The sequence below is a fragment of the Helianthus annuus genome, chromosome 16 (assembly GCF_002127325.2).
Source record: "Helianthus annuus cultivar XRQ/B chromosome 16, HanXRQr2.0-SUNRISE, whole genome shotgun sequence".
Classification (NCBI taxonomy): domain Eukaryota; kingdom Viridiplantae; phylum Streptophyta; class Magnoliopsida; order Asterales; family Asteraceae; genus Helianthus; species Helianthus annuus.
The window spans coordinates 10,979,951-10,995,361 of NC_035448.2; the positions used below are offsets into that span (position 1 = coordinate 10,979,951).

At 34.9% G+C, this 15,411-nt stretch overlaps 1 protein-coding gene across 1 annotated transcript; it reads left to right on the forward strand.

Annotated features, from left to right (window-relative positions):
• The first annotated feature begins 5,136 nt into the window (after window positions 1-5,136).
• Window positions 5,137-9,253, forward strand: LOC110919483 (agmatine deiminase). Its single transcript, XM_022163750.2, has 10 exons — window positions 5,137-5,394; window positions 5,462-5,575; window positions 6,538-6,627; window positions 6,715-6,799; window positions 6,983-7,038; window positions 7,162-7,240; window positions 7,717-7,851; window positions 8,375-8,607; window positions 8,682-8,840; window positions 8,932-9,253. Exons 1-10 carry the CDS (start codon window positions 5,305-5,307, stop codon window positions 9,049-9,051), a joined length of 1,161 nt encoding a protein of 386 aa, XP_022019442.1. The 5' UTR covers window positions 5,137-5,304; the 3' UTR covers window positions 9,052-9,253.
• Window positions 9,254-15,411: the final 6,158 nt, after the last annotated feature.

Here is a 15,411-nt window from a genome sequence, read left to right on the forward strand (position 1 = left end):
CAAAACCGTTAAAGTGACCAAACCACAGGGAGCAAAACGGAAGTTTACTCTATTATTTATGAGTTATAAAACATATTCATAAGAAGGGCATGATAAGATTTTACATTGATACGTTGACTCAGCACTGCAATGGTTGTGAGATCACTTAATCTCTATGATATATTCGATTCGATGTATAACTAACCAAGCTATAGATTCACCCAAGAAGTTGAGCATCGCCGCTTGTGAATATACATAATCAAGATTGAGAATCACTAGTTCGAGAACTTAATATCGTGCATACGCAAGACCAGCTCAACTTAGCTTTAGTGATTTAGTAAGTTATGAATTCATGTCATTTTGTACCTTGAAGATATTGGAACATTTATATTATTCCCTTTCTAAGTTGCAAGGAAAAGTTGAGTGATGGCTGTTTAGGGTTTAGAAAATAGAAATTACTAAAAGATAAATCATCAAATCTGCTTCTAAGCACCATGAAGCTGCCATCGCCAACCGCCACAACAGTGGCTGGAATTTGAAACGTGCTAGAAAAATGTTTTCATTTTGCGATGAAAGTTTTCGTGGAAAAGACCCAAATTGACCCCTCACCGGAGAGATCACCGGAGCACGGATTTTCATGAAAATGCATGCCGGAGTCCCAAAAGTTCCGATTTAAAGACACCCGAAAGAAAAAAAAGGAAAAGGAGTTCGCCGGGACTTTGCTTGGGCATCTCCACAACTCTGAATTAGCAAAAGCTGACACCACCACCAGTTTCAGAATGTTGAGCTTTGGGGGGGGGGGGGGGTTAAAGATGCGTTGGACGACAACGACGACACCTCTAACTGTCTTTGACGCCTCTAAAAAGTTTCTTGTTTAGACCCGATACCTAACGGGTCGGGCCTTTGACACCTCTAACTGTCTTGAACAAGACTGAGGTTTTGTGGGATTGTGTTGATAATGCTTATAAGTTATGGGGAAGGTTCATTTGAGAAGAAATTTCATGTGAGAATAAAAAGAAAGGGCATATTAGTAAAATACTATTTTATTTATAACTCATATCATTAATTTTTAACCCTTTAATTAATTAGTCAACTAATCATTAATTATCCTACATATAATCTACAAAACCTACACATATCAAAATTTTCCTACATATACCCTACACATTATAGAATTTTATCCTACACAGTCTAAATTTATCATACACACCTCGAAATATATCCTACACAACTCATAATTTATCCTACACAACTAGTAATTTATTCTACATTTTAAATTAAGTTGGTTTTTTTAATTTGAAAAAAAAAATATATATATTTGAAAAGGAGTTACAAATTTAATTTAGTTAGTTATTAAAGGGGAAGAATATAAATTAATGATTTTTGTAAGTTTACCAATATACCCTTATATTAAAATTAAATGCAAAATATCAAATTAATTAAAATGAAGCATTCTTATTGGTTGAAACTTCTTCTTTTTTCTTCATACAAAAAAATTCTTCTCATTTAAACCCTTCACTATAAGTTATAGCCACTAAATAAAGACCACTAATCACATCATGGCTAACCATGTATATATCTAATTAAAGCATATGGTATAATGTTATAAAGCATGATGTAGGAAGCAGTTTTTTTTAGTCAAAGCAAAATTGAGTCTATTAAGATCAAAAGAATAACAATCTAGTTTTGCACAAGGCAAATTTTAAACCAAAATACAGTTGTGTAATATGTATTGTATTTTGGGGTATTCAGTATTTGATTCGGATTCGAAAAATTCGAAATTTGACTCGATTCGAAATCGAGTATCAAGCTTCGAATTCGGTTTTCAGATATTTGAGTTCGATTCGATTCTAATTGGAGTCAAGTAATCAAGTTCGAATCCAATACGAATTTATGATTTTCAATTCAAATTCAAATTATACGTATATATCTTTTATATTCATGAATATAAACACACAGAGAAAAAAACTTCTAAATTTGGGTCAAACTCTAAAAGCCCTTATAATTAGTTTGTAGTAATTTTAAAAATAAAAGTATAAAAATAAAAGTATAATTAGTTTGTAGTAGTTTTAAAAATAAAAGTAAAAGGATTTATTATTTAGGGTGAATTTGAATTATATGAGTTTATTCGAATTCGAATTTTTTGGCGTAGAATTCGAATACGAATTTGAATCGAATAAATCAAATCTCAATCGAATTTGGATCGAATACGAATTCAAGTAAAAGAAAAATAAAAATTAGAAAAATTCGATTCGATTAATTCAAAAATTCGTTATTCGATTCGATAAACACCTTTAATTCTATTTTTATTATATATTAACTTTGTACAAATCTTTTCTTCAAATCATATAAACTGGACATGTCTTTATATACTGCCTTCACACAGCATACTTTACATCAATGTTGTAGAAGGCGCTAGGCGCTAGTCGGGCGGTGAGGTACCGCCTAGGGATTAATTGGGATTAATCAGGATTAATCGGGATTAATCAGAATGGGATTTTTATATGTATTTTTTCAAAATTATATATATATATACCCAATAATATAAAAATAATACTTCAAAATTCACATAAATACTTCAAGTTTCAGATGGTATGGTTCGATTTTGACCGATTTTGACCAATTTTGACCGCCTAGGACCGATTTTGACCGATTAATCCGATTTTTGACCGCCTAGGACCGCCTAGGTACCGACTTTGACCATGGCCGATTAATTGATCGACTAGCTCAAAATTAGGCAGTAAGTGGCCGCCTAGCGCCTAGGCGCCGATTAATCGGCCGCCTAGGCCGATTTCTGCAACACTGCTTTACATGTATCACTTTTATCAATTGATGAAATACTAATATTAAAATAAACATTTTTAAAGCATTAGAAAAGCGTTGTAATGAATCATTAATAATAGAAAAAATATGTAGCCAAACATTAAAGAACCCCAACAATCAATTATACGAGATATCAAGAAGCATGATTAATATGTAAAACGTGTCAAGTGAATGCATTAAAAAGGTTGGTTTGAGCCTTTGAGGCATGTAAGAGCCTCTTTTAGAGCTAGAGTCAAGTGAATGCATTAAAAAGGTTGGTTTGAGCCTTTGAGGCATGTAAGAGCCTCTTTTAGAGCTAGAAGGTGAGGATCCTCATATTGTGTGGTTAATTTAGAGGCTTACAAAACTCGGTTTGGGCCCAAATTAGTTCAGGTTAAAAACTGACCCGATTTTTTTATTGGTGGGCTCAAATCAGTTTGGCCCAAACCAGCTCGGGTTAGAAACCGGTTTCAATGGTGAAACCCTCAACCCCATTCAAATCGATTTGGGTATGGCCCAGACCAGGTTTTTTTTACATTTAATTTGAACACAACTACAAAGAACTAAAAATACTTTTTTATTATTACTTAAAAACTGATAAAAACACAAAAAAAAAATTATGCAATACAAAATGTTTTACCATAAAATTTAAAAAAATATACGAATGATGATATTTTACTTGTCGCCACCTGAACCCAAGCTATTTGAGCGTAAATAACCATCAAATGCGGGTTAGGGGCTATTTGTTTACCTCTTAATGAGGCTCTTAATGGTTCAGACCTCTTACTGGTTCAGCACTTAATGATTCAGACTGTTTGTTTCACGAGCAGATGTCTGAATGGTTCAGACATTTGCCTCTGAATGGTTAAGATTTATACAGAGTCTGAATGGTTAAGACCTCTAATCTGAAATGGTCAGACATTTGCATCTGAACGGTTAAGCATTATACATGCTCTTAATGGTTGAGACCTCTTACTGGTTCAGCACTTAATGGTTTAGACCTCTTATTGGTTCAGCACTTAACCGTTGAGATATTGCCAAACAGCCCCTTAATTGTCGGTCATTGGATTTGTCAATCCACCGTCTACGTTTATCCTCGTATATTTCGACTTTGAGTGAAGACAAATAATGGATTCTTTCTGCTGCGTCCAAATAATCCTTCAAGCAAATGGAAATCTGATATGTGCCCACTGCTCCATGTTCATGCAAGCCACGATTTCCATTATAGTTCATGTTTTGTTTGTTTACTTTTGCAAGTGTCTAAATAATAGGGTTAGTGGGGTTTAACCATTTAGTCCATGTTTTATTAATTCAGTTTGTAATTAAGCCTATAAAAAGGCATATGTGTTAGTTTTTGATTATGAATTTAGAGAATTATCTCAAGTCTTTGCTTCTTGCTAATTTCTTTTGAGTTTGATCCACTCAACGGATTATCTATCAACCGATTGGTTCGTATCAACATCTCAACTGATTCCAAAGTGAGTCTTGTTCTCCTAAGCGATATAACATTGCCACTAGTAAAAAAAACCACACTTGATGATTATTTACGCCCAAATAGCTCGGGTTTCTTTTTGGCAAACAGGGCCAGTTATGGCGGCGGTTTACCAGACCCAAAGTGGTTTTTTTACACCTCAAGGTTAATCCTCTTTTAACTCTTTAACCCACTTTACTAGGCCCAAAATATGGTACCATTTATATGACCCCTGAATGACTTAGAGGTTGGTAGGTTATTAAAAGGCCAGCGAGTTATAGTCCGTGGCTGATTTAGGATTTGTTTTCTAATCGGTGATCGGAAGACTTAATCAAACTTATAAGATAAGCGATCAGAATTTTTGCCTACAAAATATTTTTTAATTTTATTTATTTACTTTTTTAGGGGCGGCGTCCATCCCCAGGTTGTAGTCAAGTTGAAAAAGGTTAAGCATGTTGACATACCTATGCCAATGATCTCTAGATCAAGTGTTGGTAGGTTTGCATTTCTCTTGAGTGATGCAGATTCAACACTCACTTGGTGCAGAGTGAGGCACTGGTGGGCAATGATAGGAGACACAGTGAAACCTCGGTTTGATACTTGAGCCAAAACGGGTTTTACCGGTAATTTCACCGTTGTGCCTACGGGCGGGTGGATTATTGGGTTTTCCCTGGAATTAGTGGTTGATTCGGGTTACTCTTGGAGTACTCCGTTTGGTCCAGTGGGTGCCCCGAAAGTGCTCGGGATTGATTCTGTTGGTCGTTAAAAATCTTATACAACATACATTTTTGGACTTTAGTGAGAGTGTATAATCTTTAGTGAGAGTGTATAATTAAAGTGTACATTTAAAGACGTTAAACAACAAATAATAAAGATCTCATACTACTAACTATTTTTGTCGATTTCTGATGATATTCGCACTTGCATAAAAAGAAAACATATTTTATCCAAATGGAATCCTTTTGAAGTAACCCCTTTTGATAGCAAAAAGTAGCAGGTGGTGATCTTCATCCATCTTCAATTCTGCGATTAACCGGAGCCTAATTGCTCCGATGGACATAACAGATGGATCACCGGATCTCCATGGATTCCGGATGCCAGCCGAATGGGAACCTCACTCTCAAACGTGGCTCGGTTGGCCTGTAAGTCCTCATCTTATTATATACTTTAAAATCTGACCTAATTAGGGTTTTGATGTTCGAATTACAGGAGCGTCCGGATAATTGGCGAGACAACGGACTTTACGGACAACGTGCGTTTGCGAAAGTTGCTTCTGCTATCTCCAAGTTTGAGCCTGTTACTGTGTGCGCCAGTGCCTCTCAGGTTAGGTTAGGTTAGGTTACATATGTGTGCGATTTTGATTTCTGTTTGGAATTTGTTTGTTTGTTGGTGGTAGTTTGGTTGCTATAGATGTATGGTTGTGTGTATGGTGGATTTGAGTGTAAGTTTTGATTACTTGAACCCTAGGATTAGGTATTTAAGATTATGCTAGATTTGAAGTTTGTTGTTCATGTTAAATGTAAGGCATCGTTTGTTTCGTGGAATGTAATGGAATTGGAATTGCGATTTGCATAGGAATTGAAATCTGATTCGGAATTTAGGCATGTTCGTTCCACCTGATGGAATGGAATCTTGATGGAATTGGAATTTAGATTTTGTTCCGTATGTGATTGTTCAATTTCAATTCCTTATTTTGTTGAAACGAAAAGCATAAGAAATGGAATCTACATTTCAATTCCATTCCTTTCTGTGAAACGAACACACCCTAAGGAGTCGCAGTGAAATGATTTTAGGGACCAGAATGTCAGTAGAAAGAAGTATTAGATGATATTTGAGTTGTAACTTAGATGTGGTGAAGTGGACATAGTTGTGGTTAAAAGGTTTTCTTTGTAAAGAAACAAGAGAGAAAGTAGAGAGGAATCTATTAATCAACCACTACATATATCATTTATATATACATCTTAATTGTAACCGACGCTAACTGATGATTAGGAGAATAATGGTACATTATGTCTGTTCATTATCATCATTTTATAACATCTTTTCAATTATGTTGTTCATCAAGTCTTTCATCCTGATATGTGTAAATTAATTAACTCCTTTTGTGGTATCAATGATTATAATCTAGATTTCAGTCATTTCGTAGTTCAAGTATGTCACGGTCATCTTCTTCATTAAGATTTTTCTTCTTGATTTCTGTTGTTTAGTATAGTTATTTTCAGTTTGGAGTTGGACGTGCTAAATTTAGGTTTATTCAAGAAAGTTTTTTTGTGCTGTTTTTGCAGTGGGCTAATGCACGCAAGCAGTTGCCTCATGATGTAAGGGTTGTAGAGATGAGTATGAATGATTCTTGGTTTCGTGACACAGGCCCAACGGTGAAGTTCTTCTCTTTCAGCCATCTTTTGGTTATGAAGTTTTTGTATCGCTTCTTGTTTTATAATTTTCTTTCTTTTACTATATAGTTTGTTGTACGTGAGGGGAAATCAGGTTCGGGGAAAGTAGAGCCGAACGTCGCGGGTATTGATTGGAACTTCAACAGTTGGGGTGGTAAGTTTTAGCAGAGAACATTTGTTCCATTCTTTATGTTTATTTGAACAAAAAAGAACTGTTTTATGCTTTCATGTCAGTTTGTCATCGACTTTGAAACCTTGATTACACAATATTTTTATGAAAATATTTTGTGCTTGTAGAATTTTAGTTTGACATGGTTGCTTTTGGTATTATTTTTAGGTATCGACGATGGTTGCTACATAGACTGGAGTCATGATCTTCTGGTTGCACGAAAGGTTAATTAGCACTCACAAGTCACAAAGATCACTGTTACATACGTAACTTTGCAACTTTAAACGATTTCCATTACGTTTTAGGGATAACATCTTTAAAAAATGTTTCTTTTGATTTATGGTTAGATTCTTTCAATGGAGAGGGTTCCTCGTTTTCCACAATCTATAATTCTTGAGGGTGGAAGCATTCATGTAGACGGTGAAGGTAACATCTTTGTTTCATATTGTTACTACTATAGTGCCAAATATTAGGGGTGTTCATCGAATCGAATATCGAATTTTCGAATTATTCGAATCGAATTGTTCGAATACTTTTTATTTTTCCTTGAATTCGTATTCGATTCGAATTCGATTAAAACCTATCGAATTCGAATCGAATTCGTATTCGAATAAAAATCCCAATTCGTATTCGATTAAAATTTCGAATTCGAATCGAATTCGAATAAATTCGATTTAATTCAGATTCTTTAAAACATGTAAAAAAACTATATAAATGAAACATAAATTTTAAAGCAGCCATAAAACACGATATCACATTAAAAGGTTTCAAATAAAGTACCACAAGTCTAAAATTCAAAATGAGAAGCCGGGAATAATCACTCCACATTATAAGTTAATATAATCTTTTACGTAAAAATGTAACTGATGTATCTTATATTCTGAACTTTAATCTTCTATCAGGGACCTGCCTTACTACTGAAGAATGCTTGTTGAACAAAAACCGGAATCCACATCTTACGAAAGAACAAATAGAAGATGTGCTCAAAACATATCTTGGAGTCAAGAAGATTATTTGGTTGCCACGTGGACTATATGGTAATTATTTTCAAAACAATTAAGTTGGCTTGCATACTTATCTTCCCAATTCAGTTTTTGTGACTTTTAACAACGCAAGTCATTGATAACTATCATAATCTTGTATTCTTTCTTTTTTGAGTAAAATGCCATTTTCGTCCCTGAGGTTGGCTAGTTTCGTCCAAAGGATTTTTTTTCGCATCTAGATCCAAAAGGTTTGAAATCCTGCCATTTTCATCCGGCTCGTTAACTCCATCTGTTTTTCTACGTTAAGTCATGGGTATTTTCGTCCTTTTTGTCAACTTAAAGGGCAATTCGGTCTTTTTACATAGAGTGAAAAAGACCGAATTGACCTTTAAGTTAACGAAAATACCCCTGACTTAACGTAAAGAAAGGGATGGAGTTAACTAGCTGGATGAAAATACCTTTGGGATCCAGATGCGGAAAAACAAACCTTTGGACGAAAGTCGCAAGATTGGCCAAAGCTCAGGGACTCTTCTTTTTCTTTTTTCATTCTCTTTTCTCAAAATTATTGCCTGAACAGGTGACGATGATACCAATGGGCATGTTGACAATATGTGCTGTTTTGTGAAGCCTGGTGTGGTCTTGTTGTCGTGGACGGATGATGAATCCGATCCCCAGTATGAGCGAGCTGTAGAAGCTTTCACCATTCTCTCAAAATCTACCGACGCTCATGGCCGAAAATTTGAAGTTATTAAACTTCATGTACCAGGACCTCTATATATGACAGATGAAGAGGCTGCTGGATTTGTTCAGGTAAGCATAGATTCAGTTAGTCTTTGACTAATAATACGATATCTTAATTAAAAGACGTTATGGATTGTTCACAGGTGGGTGAGGCTAAACCAAGACTTCCGGGCACAAGGCTTGCTGCTTCGTATGTTAACTTTTACATTGTGAATGGAGGTATTATTGCACCGCAGTTTGGAGACCCGAAGTGGGATGAAGAAGCAGTTCGGGTCTTGTCTCGGGCCTTCCCTGACCGTCAAGTAAGCCTAACTTTCTGATGCGAAGAAGAAAAGTTTGACGCATATTTTGCTGCTCTTTTAACTCGAGTTTTGTGCTTTGGTTTTTATTAAGGTGGTAACAATAGAAGGCGCGAGGGAAATCGTACTTGGAGGTGGTAACATTCATTGTATAACACAGCAGCAGCCTGCCGATCCTATGTTTACGCCACTTCAAAATGGCAATGGTGTTTAGCTTTGGATGTTTATGCTGCAGACTGTAGAATAATCTGCTTCCATTAAGATAAGTTACATCTCGGAATCCAAAACTTATATAAAGTTGATGAACAAATCTCTTTTAACTTCATTGATCTTTACCCGTCATATATCGGTTCATCTTTATCAAACTTCAATCATGCATTGACTGCTTGTGCTCTAACATAGTAACATTGACATGCGTTGTAAGATTGTAAGTCCATGTGATCTGACAACAAGACTAAACTTATCATCGTATTCAATCCGACAATCCCCTTAGTATAATGAAGCTTTGACAAAGAGTCGATATCTTCACCCAACAATGCTAGCGTATGAAATAGCACACACTAATATCCAAGTTTTGTTTAAGTGAAGTGTAACAATTTAGTCTGTATTACGTCTGTCCATAGTAATTCTTTTTTGTGTTCAAAGAGAGTGGACAACTTGCTAGTCGTTTTCTATGTTCGAGAGAAAATGGACAACTTAATATCAAGCACGGGTGTAAAATAGCCCGAGACCATGCTTGACTAGCCTCAAGCTCAGCTTGTTTTGAGCTCAATCTAAAGCTTGAGCTCGGCTCGTGAGTAGTTTTTCAAGCTTAAACTCGACTGGCTCAACTCACTTATTATTTATTAACTACTTCATATACATTTATAATTATCTTTTCATATTTCAATGATATCATTTATATATAACATGATATATATTGTTTAGATGTTTTTATCATAGATTTATATAATAGTTATTGTTGTATAAATATATAATTGGTTATGCGTGCAAGCCTGCTTGGGTTCAGGATCGTTTGTTAATTTTTTTTTTTACTCGAGCTTGTTTAAGCTCGGGTCAATTCGAGCTTTTGGTGAGCCAATCTCTAGTGGTTCGCAAACAGCTTGGTTTGTTTACACAAAAGGCCAACTGAAATGAGTAACAAACCCAAGTTAGGGCTTCGGGCCTCTTAAAAATAGGGCCCCCACATTAAAAACAAATTAACTATATATTATAAACAAAAGACCAGCTGAAATGAGTAACAAACCTAAGTTAGGGCTTTGGGGCCTCTTAAAAATAGGGCTCCATTAAAATAATTAACTATATATTGAAATTTCCTAAAATAAGCTTATGAGTGTAATCTATGTTAAGGGTGTTTGGCTTAGCTTTTTTAAACTCTTTATGACTTTTTTGGAAAAGTTACTTGTTGACTTTTCCCCTCACATATAATCCCAATCCTAAACACTATTTAACTTTTCAAAAAGTCAATAAGTTATAAGTTAGCTAAAATAAGCAATCCCAAACACCCTACGGAAACGATATGGATGCAAATTTTTTGGGATATCAATCATATTCCTCTAAATTGTCCATGTGTTATATTTCTTCATTTTAAGAGCAAATACGAAACTCCCATGTAATCTTCATCTTTGTAGTTAGGTACCTACAAAAAAAAGTATTTCCATAAAATAAATTTTTAGAGCTATGTCAATCCTAGATTTATGTTCGAATACAAAGTCTCTTAAAAATAAAAAGTCATACAAAGGGTATCAAACGGACCCTGATTGACCCCATTCAAGCGGCATTGGAACCGTCTCATCGAATACTGATATGGGATTTTAGGTTTTCACATTTTGATTTATAGGTTGCAGATTTTACAATTTTCGTTTATTATCATTGTGTCTTTTATTTATCATTGTCTTTTCTATATTTGCGTCATTGTGTATTTTTGCGACTCATTGTTTTTTTTTTCTCGACATTGTGTTATACTTTTCGGGATTGTGTTATATTTTGCTTGACATTGTGTCATCAACGATCAATTGTGTCTTTGTACACTTCTTATTTTTAGGAGCCTTTGTAGAATAACTTAACCCGTCAATCCTAATGTTGTTGAGTTTATCTGAGGCCATTAGAAAGGTTGAGTCGGCCTATTCGAGATGTGAGATAAAGAGAAAATGGATCGTGACAAATAACCCTCGACTACCTGCTAGGACCATAAATGAAGAACATGCATGCAACAAATTTTGTTGGTCATTTGTCTTTTCTCGTCTCGTCTCTCTAATAAAATTATACTAAACATAACCAAATGTATAAAGAAGATCGTAATCCGAAAGAAGAAGAAAAAAATACTTGTATAAAGAATTTTAACACCACATTACTCCTAGAGTTTCACATAACCAAATGTACCAACACCACATTATTCCTAGAGCTTCACATTTTATAGTGCTAAGATTTATCTAAAAACTATTTAATTTTATTGTAATGAAAAATATGTAAGAATTACCATTCAAGTTGAAGCCATGTAATGAGACAACTTGAGATTGGACAAGAGATGTGTCCATAGCAACGAACTTTGAGTTAAGTGATAGAACTTGGTCCGACTATCCAACTACAATTGGTCTAAGTGATAGAATTAACAATTACCTAAGCTAAGCTCGAATTCTACTCGTTTAGCTTAAGAAATCAAGTTTGAATGTCTCGTTTTTTATTTATTGTTTATTTAGATACATATTTTTTTTCCACATATTTATAAGGGTTAATTTCATATATACTCTTACAAACTTGATACCCGACCAAATTTTAAAATATCACAATTATAAACAAATTTAAAAAGGTCATATACTCCTTATATTAAAAACAATTTGAAATGTGACCACTTCACCCTTATATTACACAAACTTTCAAATTTCATATCTTTACCCATTTATAACATAGAAACTTTTCTATTATTGTAGTTTTCTATTGTTGTTTTTATGCATTTTTCTTGCTGCTATTTTTTATACAGATTATTTTTACCACATCTGTCCCAGGACCACATACAGGGTAGTTAGTTAAAGATCATTTATAGAACATAAAAACATGTTCCTCGCAACGCCAAGTGTTAATAGCTAGAGTACATCCATAAAAAAACATGTTTCATCGATTCTACATGTAAATCAAAAGGACATAAATGAGAACGAATACCCACACCTTTGTCAACCACATTTACCCTAGTTGGAATACGATTTTATAGAATCCGCCACGCCAAAATATTTACTTTCTTTGAGACAAGACGGTTCCATCTTGAAGGGGTATGGTCCCATACACGGCCGGCCCTGGGATGGGCGGGGAGGACCACCGGTCAGGGCCCGATATTTCGAGAGGCACATTTTTTTTATGAAAAAACCCGATGTGTATATGTAAAATATTTTTTTAATAGAGTACACTCATACAAACATCAAGATAGGCCCCCTTACAAAACTATTCTTATGGTTTATATTAGTTATTAACCCATTTGGCATTAGGTTTAGACTTTTAGTGAGTCCAATACCCAATTTCGTTAAGGCCTAAGGGCACATTTTTTCAAGCTCGAACATGGTACACAAATTCTCAGGGCCGGCCCCATATCTTGTGCCAACCACACGAGTTAACTTCAGGTCGCGCGCGAGGCCATATCTAAAATAGACCAAATCTAACAGTTCTGTGTACAAGATTATTGACTTCCCTGACCTTGCGCCGACTACAAGGGTTTACCCCCAAGTCGTGCACGAGGCCAGGACCAAGACAGAGCCATTTCCAACACTTAGTTCCTTTTACAAAAGATTTTGCTTCCTTGATCTTGCGTCGACTGCACAGGTTTACCCCAGGTCGCGTGCGAGGACGAGAAGCGCAGGACAACGTCGGACAGTACAGAAGGTACGATTGACAGAGCAGTGGACCAATAGGCGCTCAACAGGATGTAATCTATCGTGCTGCACAACGAACAATCGTGCAGGAGACAAGAAGTACACACGGACATTATGGGGCGTTTTCTAAAATGGGTGTAGTGGGGACATGGCATTGTGGGGCATGATATTTGTAATAAAATTAAATAAAAAAACATCAAAAAAATCTGATTGGTTTAACAAAATGGAAAATGAATCTGATTGGACACAAAATGAAGGGTTGGGCGTGGAATTTATCACGCCGGAAGTGGTTTGGAGCAAGAACACGCCCACGGGGGCAGAGGTGGCGGCGTCTTCGGGCGTTTTCGGGGCAAAAAACGCCCCATTACGTTCGGTCTTAGCCTTGTGCAGTAAAAAAAGAGAAGAATATGTTATTACTATTACTATATATTAGTATAGATTACTATATATTAATAAACGAATTGAAATGAATAGTGATTTTAATACAGTAGAAACTCGATAAATTAATACTCGATTATTTAATAAACTCTCTAAGATAATATTTTTTGTCGGTCCCGACTCGGGGATAGGGTGCTAAATTAATAATTCGCTAAAATTATAAGATAATACATTTTTGATAATTTCTTTAGACCCCATATAAAATATAAATTAATAATTCCTTATATATAGCATATTACATGAATGATTTATGAAGGTTTCTTGAAAAATGACTCAATTGTCTTTTGTTTTTTGTTGAAATCAATTTCCCCTTGAATCTCATCTCTAATTTTCCTTAGCATGGTAAGAACTTATGGTGTTGTTTTCTCATAGCTCAACAAGAAATTGTTCAATGTGATTGTCGTTTTAATAGAGAGATTTTTCTATGTCAGGAAATTTTGCCGGTTTGTGTCGATTAACATCGCCTCTTTCGGGAGCAAGTGAGAGATACTCTAAAGACCGCTTAACTGTATTCGATATTGTCGCTTGACTCACCTGCAAACCATAGTTACTATGAACCCATTCTTGCAATTGCTTTTGAGTGAGACTTGAATTATCCTTGTTGTACTTGCATAATGCTCTTCGAATCTCGTCCTCATTGTTGTTTTTTTCACACCTTTAAGATGGGAAGCCATGTTGTCTGTATGATTTGTTTGTGTTAACCTATTTTGATCTTGTATTTATATAGAAAATATTTTTAATGTCCATAAAGTGATACATTGAACACAAGAAGCATAATAAGGTGGAAGATTGAAGGTTTCTTTCAAATTGGGCCGTTCATTTGATATACATGCATTGTATACAATAATTAAGTGGAAGCTTGAAAGGTGTTTGTAAACTAAGTATTCTACTATAAATTAATAAAATATTAATTAATATATAAATTAATAATTATTAATTTATCGATTAATTAATAACTATTTTAATTAATAACTTTTAGTGGTCACAAGTGTATTATTTTATAGAGTTTCTACTGTATTTTAATATTATAATAATAGTTATTTCTTTCATTTTTAACTTTAATCCTTTTTTTAATATCAGGGATTGGGATAAGTCTGGTGTCAACCGGTATCGAACCAATACTTGTATCGAAAATATTGGTACGGTCATGTTTGTTATCAGTACATGAAGGTAAAAACCGGCACTAATACTGAAAACACCAAAAGTTGTTGCCGAATTGATGTTGGAAATCTTTTGGTTCGGGAAATTCAGTGCTGCTACCCGGTACCATTTGCTCATCCCTGATCACGGTTACCGTACAAACAACCGTATCGTGCAACTTTTTTTTTGATTTTCTTCAACTTTTAAGTTTTTCTTTTTTTAGTTTCAGGGGTAGGGACGAGCTCGGTGCCAACCGATACAGAATCGGTACTGATACCGAAAATACCGGTTACGGTACCGGTATATGATGGTAAAAAACGGTAGTGAACCGGTTCCAGGAACGACAAAAGTCGGTACCGACTTGGTACTTAAGATCTTTCGGCTCGGAAAATTTGGTACGGGTACCCAGAACAATTTGCTCATCTCTGACCACGGGTTTCATACGAACAACATCGTTACCATACAACTTTTTTGGTTGATTTTCTTTCGGTTATCTTTTAGTATTTTTTTTTTCTACATTTTCTTTTTATTATTGTCAGCAGTTCCGTTCGCAACACGCTCGTAGTGATTTCAAAACACATGTAAACATAGATTAAATAACAAAAGAAATTCGCCGCAACACGACGAACTTTTTTAAACCTAATTTAATTTAAAAGGAAAAGAAAAGCATTAAGATTGTAGATCTTTACAGCTTACAAAGGTTGTTTGTCCCTTCACATTGTTAAAAATCCCCGGGAAATTTAGGACCCTTTTTATCACATCCTTCCAAATTGGACAAACAATATATACTATAATGACATCACTTTGTCTTGCTAAATTGGTCAACATTATAAATTTACATAAGAGTGAGACTTCACGTTATTGTTGCTATTTTTATTGAACGGTAAATTTGGATTACTTACGGACATTGATGTTATTCTTTTTAAACGACAAATTTGAATCACTAACGGACCACTGGAGTATCATCATGCCATCAGCGGAATCAGCCGATCATATCCATCTCCACTAGACATAATGCCTATACACCAATTCAGGAGGACACCCAATAAATATAGGAAAACCCAACTTATGAGAATCAAACCCAAAACCTATTGGTCCTAAAGTTTTATATCACCCTTAAAATACCACTAATTTAT